Source organism: Belonocnema kinseyi, chromosome 1, assembly GCF_010883055.1.
Source record: "Belonocnema kinseyi isolate 2016_QV_RU_SX_M_011 chromosome 1, B_treatae_v1, whole genome shotgun sequence".
In the NCBI taxonomy this organism is placed as follows: Eukaryota; Metazoa; Arthropoda; class Insecta; order Hymenoptera; family Cynipidae; genus Belonocnema; species Belonocnema kinseyi.
Genome location: NC_046657.1, coordinates 95,368,041 through 95,378,948, shown reverse-complemented (window position 1 = coordinate 95,378,948; position 10,908 = coordinate 95,368,041). Strand labels below are relative to the sequence as shown.

Genomic DNA, 10,908 nt, shown 5'->3' with positions numbered 1-10,908 from the left:
AATTCTACGTAAAGATAATTTTTGAATTAAAACAAAAATTAAGGTCATTTTCCAGAGAGGCCAAATCCGTATTTTGCATAAAGATCTCTTAGAATATTTTAAGGGAATTTTAGTGCAAAATATCTATGTGGTACACTCTAGAGTCTAGAACATAAAATTGTTTAATTCTTTGTTGTTATATTCCCATTAGTGTCTACAGCACATATTTTATTCATCAAAATCGGTGAACCCGCTTTCTAGGAAAAAACTTTTTTGGTTTTTCTTTCTCCCTCTATAACTCGCCCAAAAATGAATTTTCAGACTTATCATTGGTAGAAATGTTGCTTCGTATAGATGCACATCTATGCCAGGAATTTCAAGTTAAAACTGTACTAAATTAACCCTCTCACTCTACACTCCATTTCAGCACCCATAAACCATACGCTGGTGCGAATTGGGATTTCACGTTTTCAGCAGCTATTTACACTATTATAAAATGTTCAAAACGTATAGAAATATACATGATGTTCGGGTAAAATTTCCCGTAGAATACAGTGCTGTTATTTAAATTGACGAAAAAATGAATTATGTTATAAAAAAATTATTATGAACCTATTATATTTTTAAACAAATTATTTTTTTCTAATCGTATTTTCTTGTATGTCAATAAAATTCAACAAAAATAACCTGACTTGTTAGTTAAAACTTTGTATTTAGAGAAAAAAAAATTAATGTAATTGAATCATAACAAGTACTTTTCCTATGCCTTAAAAGTTATATTTTCAAAAGGGGATTTCGTGCTTTTATAGTGGACAAATAAGAGTGACTATATTAAACAAGAAAATATAATAAAACCATTAATTTATTGTAAGCAATATGTAAACTAATGTAAAAATACGAAAAATAATTCCTTAGAATTAAGTTTCTGCAAATAGCTCGCATTCGTGGCAGATAGGAGCACGATGATCACCGCACATTCTGCGTAAACAGTTTGGGAACAGCATCCGTGTTCGACCAGGTGCTACTTCTTTCGCATTTCGCAGATTATTCGTCATGTTAAGCGATGGGTGGCGCCGCTTGCGGTCAGAAGTTAAGAATCAAATGCAATATCAAAAAATGGATTTAAAACATTACAGAATTCATTAGTTGTTTATTTTAAGAAAAATTGTGGGCAAATGCATGTGAAAGATTGCAGAAAAAGAATATACAAGTGTAGCGTAGTTGACTGTAAAAGCAAGTCATCGGCATATCTGAATTAGCAACATTTTCTCCCTCTTCGAGTATCCGCGATCCATCATCCACAAATTTCAGAATATCAGAAAAATTAAGTTCAACATTTATAATGACGATTACATGTGTATGGGATTTGATAGTAGAAATTTGAATGAATTATTTTTACACTAAATTTGATTCTGTTGTTCTGACCGCTAGGGGCGCCACCCATTGTTTAACATGACGAATAGGATCTGAAGATTACGGATTCTGGTTGTAGATTTTCATCATTTTTCTTATAACATTTTAATTTTTTCTACAAAATCATAATCATGAATAAGCTCAAATTGTACATATAATTTGCAGTATTTTATGTCGAACTATTACTATTACAGGACGTCGTAGTTTGTCGTAACAATTCCTTCCAGCAGAGTTTGCATTGATTAATAAGACTGCAAGTAATTTTCGGCAAATTAGTCTGCAACCAGTAGAATGCGTTGAGATGTAATCGAATTGATTGCATTTTTTTCAAAGATAGACCGGGAAAACCTGGAGAAGTCATGGCATTTTGAAATCTGACTTCTCTAGCCACCTTGCCAAGATTTGTGTTCTTGAAAATTTCCAAGCTGTATAAACTTGCAATACAACTTTTTTTCTTCTTTTGTAGATTTGCAGACGATAGAGTTGAGGATAAACGACAAAAACTATAAGAAACTAAGCGAGTTCATCGGAGACATGACAAAGATTTTCGACAACTGTCGCTACTACAACCCGAAGGAGTCTCCCTTCTTTAAATGTGCCGAGGCCCTGGAAACATACTTCGTCCACAAAATCAAGTCTCTAAGGGAAAAGTTTTCGGAGGGAAAGTGAGAAATCAAAACCCAAGTGTAAAAAAACCCAAATCCCTAATCCGAACTTTAAAAAGTGGACGGATTTTGTTTGAAAGCCGCGAGGGACTCGAGTCGAGCCAGCGTGACGGTTTGAAACCGCATCTGTGCCAGTACACAAAACTCAAAGTAGACCTTTAAGCATCTAGGGCTAGTAGAGTAAGACGTACAGACTACATTTATTTATTAGAGTCGCCGATATCGTTCGCGGGTCTCTTTATCTCGGTGCGGCAATGAATATTGAGAGCAGCATGTTTCCAAGGACTACAAAAGTAGCTACACGTGCATGCGAAAAACGTTTATATCACAGATTTAACTCTAAGTCAGTGCCATCCGGCAGTTAGAATGAAGAATGAATAATGAATAATGAATGTAGGGCCATCGACTCTCGGATAATTCAACGATTGATAGCGCGCGAGCGATGGGTTCCGTCTCTTAGGCGTAAGACTACTTAGGACGCGCATAATAAAATGTACAAATTTGTTCATCGTGCTCATCATAAGTAACGATCGATTACTTGCGTTGTTTTAATCATAAATTTTCTATTAAACAAAATGTTTATAATAAACAAGACAGGCGAAGCTCTAGCTTGTAGGAGAGAAGGAAAAACAGAGAGATGGTGAGAAAATTGTAAATAGCGAGAAGCAAAGGCGCCGAAAGCTTTCGCTTGAGTAATTATTTGTGCGAAGACGGCTTTTTTTCCCCTCCATGCGAAGATTTATATTTTAACTATGCTTAGTATTACTGGAGATAAGAGTAGGGAGCGGCGTTGGTGGATCGGAAAGTTCGCAAACAGGAAAGATTTTTCTCCAATTGAAAAGAAAATTTTACGACTGCGCAGCGATTTTAAAGAATGAGGACTTTGCGTATTTAATGTTCATTTTTCATTATTTTTCGATCCGTTAAACGCAGATGGTGTGAGACTAAGAGCAAATTGATGACCGAAGCCCCTTTTTGGGGAACTTTGCGCTTACAATTTTTTTTTTCACGGAATTATTTAAAAGTTGAATTATCAAATGCCAGGAATCGAAGAACGCTTGTACAGTATTTTTAATCCCAAATCTCGGGCCTGGCAGTGATTGATCTGTTGAATGTCAAAAATTGGTTTCAGTTTATTTTGTACTGTATTGGCGATCATAGAATATAATTGTCAAATTCCTGAGTTTTTAGGCCAAGGCGGCTGCTTTGTATGATAATAATGTTAAGAATGAAAAAGAGAGAGAGAAAGCGAGGAATATTTTCGTTCCGTTTTATAAGTCTGGAGTTTCTTTTTTAATGTTACTTCTTTTTCTTTCTTTTTTCTTTTTGTTTCTTTTAATATTAAATAATTTGAGAAACAAAATGAGATTCAGCCATTGGTGTGAAAACTGAGAAGTTTATTTGTCTTCGCTGCACTATCATTTTCACTATTTCACCGAAACAATCCTTCGCCAATTGCTTTATATTTGATCATGTAACAAAGTGTTTATTTTTCATTGGAAAAGAAAAAAGCAACAAAGTGTGATTACCTAAGTATATTCATCTCGACTTTAATATTACATAGTTTATAATAAATATATTTGTACTAATTTTAATCAGGAACTTTGTTGTTTTTATTGCACTACAATATAAATTAGTATAAAGGAGAGGTCGTATGTTTCTACTCCTTGCCTTTTTTTAAAAATTATTTTCTTTTCTTTTTTAGTTATTTTCCTTGGTCCTTAATATTAAACTAGCAGCATTTTAATATTTCAATACTTTTAACCAGGGTGACTGCTGGACCGGGAAGCGGGAATTTCATGAGACCGGGAAATGACCGTGAATTTATTTTTGACCGGAAGTTTTACAAATTTTTAGACAAAAAATCCATCCAACTTAGATTTCAACCGTTTTTTAAAATAATTGGTTAAATTGTGATCTTTTTCAATTATGATATCATTCAGTTTAGAATGCGTGTTTGAATTTAAAGAATTTCAAAATGCAGTTTTGAAGACTTAAGAAATTAAAAATTAGAAACGTTTAAAATCGAAGATGTTTGATAACAAAAATGTTCAGTTGATCAACTGTGAATATTAATTAAATGAGGATTTTTAATTTTTAATTGCACTATACAATTTTAAAAATAAATAATAATTGATAGTCAAAAAAGATTCGGCATCAGTTCACAATTATAGAACTTTTAGGTTTTAACGTTAAAAATTAAACCGTTCCAATTGGAAAGTCTTAAGCAAATGTAAACGCACTATTGAAACTTTATAAACTATTTTTAATTTAAAAATAAGTTTTAAATCATATTTTTATGATTAAAACCTTTTATTAAATTTCAGTCTAAAATATTCCATTATTAAACCACGTAATTAAAAAATTTTTAATAAAAAAGAAGAGCAGTTGATTAATATTTAGAAATATCTGACTGTACATTTAAAATCAGTAATTATAATTAAAATACTCAAAACGGAACAAAAAAAAATAAACTTTGAAAATTACAATTTTAATCGTTCTATTTCAAAAAATTTAATCTGTGAGTCAACTTTTGAAATTTTGATGTATAAATAACAATTAAACACCTATTATTCTTGGAAAAAATCGAGTAAGTTGAAGAAATATTTAGAAGTTTTGAAATAATTCAAAATTAATCAAAAATTTGAAATTATTTCAAAAAATGTAAACGAAGTGTCTACGTGTACCGATAAAGCCCGGATTTCTTACTAACATTTCGGTGCAAATATTCCATGGCCTAATTTGAAACCAAATATAGGTCTTGGCAGATTTCGAATAATAATGTTTAATATGAACATTTTTGACGATTGCTAGGGAAATTTAAAAATGATTTTTTTTCTTAATTATTTGAAATTCGAATAATTTAAAAAGATATTTAGAAGTTGTGAAAAACTTTTAATAATATTTTTTAATTTAAAAAAATTCGAAACAACATGTAGATGTTTCAAGATCTTGAAACTGAATTTCGAAGCATTTTAAGGATTGTTAAACTATTTAAAATTAACATAATTTAAACAAAGATTTTTTAATCTTTTACAACTATATTTATCCAAAACAATTATAATTCTTCTTGGAACAGGGAATGTTGAAATTTAAATAAATTCCGTGCTGTGGAACAGGGAATTTGTTATTAGAATGAATTCTAATTCTAAGTTGAAACGGGACATTTTTGAGAAAAATTATGAATTGCAACAGGGAATTTTACAAAAATTCGAATTCTTTTTGGAAACGGAAATTTTTCGAATAGTATTAAATGTCAGATTTGAACAAGGAATTTTTAACCAATTCTGAGTATGAACTGAAATTTATCCAGGAGAATAACAATTCTCAATGGGAAATTGAATTTTTCCAACCAAATTATTGTTTAGTGTTAAAAAGAAGTATTTTTGAAAAAAATTAAATTATGAATTGGAACTGGGAATTTTTCCAAAAAGTTCTAATTCTTTGAATTAGTTGAAATGGAAAATTTTCGAAAAGAATTAAAATTCTGGATCTAAAGAGGAAAATTTTTGAAAAGAATTAAAATTCCGAATTTAAATAGGGAATTTCTAATTTATAACCAATTCTGAGCTGGAATTAGAATTTAAAATTGTTTAAAATGCTATAATTTTTAATATTTTTAAATTCAGTGGTTGATCTTCAAATTAGAGCATTTAAAATTATAACGTGGATTTATATTTTTGGAACTAAATCTTTGAACTCTACAATTAATAAAAGTTAAAAATTTGTAATTTGGCAGTTTAACTACATTTAATTTAAAATTGTGCAGTTGAAAAGTGTTAGTAGCTTACATATTATACGTGCAAATTATTGAGCATTTGAATACAAAATTGTTGAATGAAATAAATTTTAAACTCCAATTTTCGAAGTTTAAAATTCAAGAGTTTCACTTGAGTGCTTACATTTGCAGTTCAGCTCTTATTACTTCAAATGGAACAATTAGATTTAGTGTTTGATTTTTTAAATTTCATTGACCGTGAAAAATGTTTGGGAACCGGGAACTATTCTCTTTGACAAAAACGGCCTTCTACTATAAAGGATGACGTTTTAACAAAATACTTTTGAATTTCAGCAAAATAATCGAATTTTAAACATAATAGTTGAATGTTCAACCTAAAAAAAAGCTAAATTCCCAACAACAAAGAGTCATAGTTTACATTTCAATCAAAAAAGATAAAATTTCTACAACAAAAAATTTAAACTAAAAAGACAACCCAGTGGGCACAAAATTTGGCGACGTCTGTACGACATCTTTAAAACATTTTTACGACATCCTATGTCCGTGTCGTTTTGGTGTATTTATGATATCGTAAAGACTTCGTCAGATCATGCGACGTTTTTACTATATCGTAAAAACACATTAACGAGATGGACATATGATATTGTAAATTTGTCGTATAGATGTCGCCAAATTTTGTGCCCATTGGGAAATTTTCAGTAAACAAAGATTTCCAACTCAAGACAGAAGTAAAAGTAGATATAAGAAAGTATAAAAATATTGCTTTAGAAAAATATTAATTTCCGATGAAACTGATGCATTTTTGTCCAACAAACTGAAAATTTCAAAACAAGAAAATTATATATTTTTTTTTACTAAAAAAAAGTGAATTTTCAACTAAAAAAACAATTTAAAAAATATAAAGTTACATTTCGGTTAAACAATTATTTTTGAACCAAAAAAGGGCTTTTCGATTAAATAGTTAAATTTTCAAAATAATAAATTTTTGACAATGTAGTTTCACTTTTACCCAAGTAGTTGAATTATCAATTTTAAAGAATATTCTTTAACAAAATAGTTAAAATTTTAACCAAGGAAATTAATTTTCAACTAAACATATAAATAATCAAGACAAAAATGGTTTGTTAATAAAGTTATTTACTCAAATCTTTAAAAAAAAAAAAAAAAATAGTTGAGTGCTTAAGCCAAGCAAAATAATTTTTAACCAAAAAGTTGCATTTTCATTAAAAAAATGAATAAAACAGATGAATTTTAAATCAAAAGAAGGCATTTTCAAAAAAATTTGAATTTTCGGTCTAAAAAGATTTCAGTTGACTTTTCAAGATAAAAATATAAATTTTTTAACAAAACATGAGTTTCTACGAAGAAATTGAATTTTTTAAAAATTAGTGGAGTTCTCTACCAAAGTAGTTGCATTTTCATCCAAGAAAGATTAAATTTGTATTAAAAAAGACTAATTTTTAATAAAAAACCAATACTTTTATTTTTAAAGGCGAACTTTAATCAAGAAAAGATTTCAGTTCATTTCAGTTCCAGAAAGTAACTTTTAAACAAAAAGTAAATTTTCTACGAAATACTTAACTTTTCAAAAAACCGTAGAATTACCAACGGAAAAATATGATTTTTTAAGAAAATAATTTAATTTTGTACCGAACAGTTGCATTTTTATCCAGAAAAGATTGCAGTTCCCTTTAATCACCAAAACATTAAATTAGAACAAAAGTGAATTTTCTACGAAATAGTTCAATTTAAAAAAAAACAGCAGAATTTTCAAGAAAAAGTATAACTTGAACAAAATTGTTGCATTTTTAAACAAATAGTTGCATTTTTATCCAAAAAACATTTAATTTCTGCTAAAGCAGGTGAATTTTCAAATAAAAAAGACAAACTTAAAAAAAATAGTTGAATTTGCCGCCGAACAGTCGCATTTTTATTCAAGAAAGATGAATTTTCGTTTAAAACAGATGAATTAAAAAGAATATTTAAAAAAGTTAAATTTGGACTAAAAGAAGATTCCAGTTCACTTCCCAATACCAAAATAAGAATTGTAAACAATAAGTTAATTTTCTGCTAAACAGTTGAATTTGTACCAAAAAGTTTGACTTTTTAACAAGATTGTTAAATTTTCAACCATACTGTTGCATTTTGGTCCATTAAAAATAAAAAAATCTACTAAAACAGGTAAATTTTTGAATCAAAAAGACAAATTTTCAAAAAAAAGAACTGTCTTTTCAATTGACTTTTCAACACAAAAATAGGAATTTTAAACAAAGAGTAAATTTGCTAGAAAATATTTTAAATTACAAAGTCAAATTTTCAAAAAAAGGCCTTCATCCAAAAAAGATTTCAGTTTACTTATAAGCATGAAAATGTGAATTTTAAACAAAAGGTTAATGTTCTATGAAAAGAGCTAAAATATTTACTTAAAAACGCGAATTTTTAAAAAAACTGTAGAATTTGCAATAAAAAAGGATGTCTTTTTAAGAATATTGTTAAATTTTCATACAAATAATAAAATTTATAACTAAAAATATAATTTTCAGGAGAGGGTTTTTGAGAATTTGACAAAATTACGTACATGAGTGAAGGACCCCCTCTCCCCGACGGTAACAAATGGACATTTTCATTTAAGAAAATCACATTGCGCAAGCGCGAAAAATTTATAACACTTCCGTGTGAGTCCAGGACAATTTGAAACGAGACGCGGTCCAATACTATGACAGGGCTATGTCCGTGTAAATAATAACTAAATATAGCAGGAGATGATGTAAATGACTGAGTTGCGCGCGCAACCCATTTCTCCTCTTCTGAATTTGAAAACTCGAAGGTGCACGATTGCCCGTCGGAACACTTCGGCGGTTCTATTTATATCTCTATCTGCTTTGAAATAAAATGAAGAGATTGGGATTTTAATATTTTCAGATAAAAACTCAATTATTTGATTAAAAAATTAATTATTTTGTTGAAAATGTAACTATTTTGTAAAAAAGTCCCCTTATCTATCAAAAGTTCAACTACTTTGTTAAAATTTTTATTTTTTTAGTTGAAGGTTCATCTCTTTCGTTGAAAATACATTTTTGAAACTGACAATTAATCTATACCATTTTTGGTTAAAAAATCATGTATTTTGTTGAAAATTCGTCTTTCTTTGTAGAAATTAAATTGTTTATGAAAAATTTATACTTTTTAATTAGAAATTGCAATTTTCGGTTGAATTATCAACTGTAAATATTTTTGGGTTGCAAAGTTGTTTTGTTGTAAATGCAACTATATTGTTAAAAATTAAAATCATAATTTTTGTGTGGAAAATTCGATTATTCACTTAAAGTTGAACTACTTAGTATCAAAATTAATTCTTTCTTATTAAGGATTCATAATAATAGTTGAAAATTCAACTATTTGCCTCTAAATTGTGTTAAAAATTTAGCTTTTTTGTAGATAATACTCTTTTTGACTTTAAAATTAAATAATTTCGTTGAAAGTTCATGTATTTTGTTGGAAATTGACCTTCTTTGGTACATATTCTTGGGTTTAAAAGTCGATTAATTCACTAAGAGTTGAACTACTTTGTAGAAAAATACGTTTTTTTAACAAGATTTTTTAAATTATGGTTGAAAATTTAACTATTTAGTTGAAAGTTTAAGTCTTTGATTAAAAACTCATATTTTTCTCTTAAAAAATTCAACTTTTTGTAGATAATTCGTCTTTTTGACTTTAAAATTAAATAATTTCGTTGAAAATTCATGTATTTTGTTCAAAATTTGTCTTTTTTTGTAGATCATTAATTTTCTTGGTCGAAAATTTATCTGATTGGTTGACAATTTAACAACTTTGTTTAAAATTAATTTTTTTCGGTTAAAAATTGTTTATCTTTATCTGAAAATGTAACTATTATATGATAGATTGAAAATTAATCGTATATATTGGTTAAGTTAGAAAATCGTCTTTTTTTATAGAACATTAATCTTCTTGGTCAAAAATTCACCTTTTCCCTTGAAAGTTTTACAATTTTGTTGAAAATTCGTTTTTTTTCTTGTTCAATTCAATTTTTTAGCACAGTTTTTATCTTGAAATTGAACTATTCCATTTTTGGTTGAAACTTTATCCTGTAGATTGTATTAGTTAAAACACCAATTATTTGATAGAAAATTTATTCATTTTGTTAAAAAGTAAACTTTTGGGTTGAAACTTGATTTATTTTCTTAATTAGGTTTTTTCCCTAAAATTAAAAAAAAACTGCAAAATAAAAAAATTGCCATAAAATCGTCCTGTTTCTTTTTTTATTTTTAAAATCTTTTCAAATACTCACTTAAAATTAATGTTTCAAAATAAAAAATCATTTTCAATTTTCTTAGCAATCACAACAATTTTTGTTACTCTTTTTAAATATTTTACAATTCTCAAAAAGCTTAATTTTTTTTAAATCTGCAAAAATCTACATCGTGTTTTAAATTATGTGAAATAATTTTAAGTTTTAAATTAATTTTGAATATTGTTAAAAATTAAAATTGTAGCGTTCAAACTTAAAATTTTGCTCATTACAAAGGACCCCGCACTAAATGTATGGGAAAATGTCTTTCGGTGGATTTAGCTGAAACTTTGTAATTTTTAAGGTTATAAGTGCCGGATGAAATATCCGTAAAAAAAAACCAAAAAAATGGATAGTTTTAGCGCTATGCGGCGCTAAGCGCTCAAGATCAGTGAATAAAACGAATTACAACAGATTTTGTTACAAAAGCGATGTCAACATAGAAATCACGGTTCAGATCGTGGTCTGTCATATTTTCGCCTACACCGTTGACTCATATAGCGCACTTCTCAAAAAGATCAAACGCTAAGCGCCCAAGATTTTAACTTGACTAATTAATCACTTCTTTAAAGGCAGAAATGGTACCCAAAGTAACATTAGTAACTAGTGCGCACATTCCGATAATAACAGTGTACCCTTCGCAAGAGGGCCGAACGCTAAGCATCCATGATCAGCGAATAGAACCAATCCCAGCAGCTTTTTCGAAATACGAGGGTAGTTCAATAAGTCCTTAGAATGAAGTATAAAAACAATTTTTTTTGGGTAAATTTTTTTTTATTTTTCAACATAATCTCCTTGGAGCT

At 28.4% G+C, this 10,908-nt stretch overlaps 1 protein-coding gene across 8 annotated transcripts in view; it reads left to right on the top strand.

Annotated features, from left to right (window-relative positions):
* The window catches only part of LOC117171702 (nucleosome-remodeling factor subunit NURF301), a 74,267-nt gene extending 70,567 nt beyond the window's left edge, over window positions 1–3,700 (top strand). For all 8 annotated transcript variants that reach the window (XM_033359278.1, XM_033359286.1, XM_033359265.1 and 5 more), the window contains one exon: window positions 1,859–3,700. In XM_033359278.1, coding sequence (XP_033215169.1) covers window positions 1,859–2,061 — 203 coding nt within the window. In that variant the 3' untranslated portion in view covers window positions 2,062–3,700. The remainder of the gene's footprint in view (window positions 1–1,858) is intronic.
* The last annotated feature ends 7,208 nt before the right edge of the window (window positions 3,701–10,908 follow it).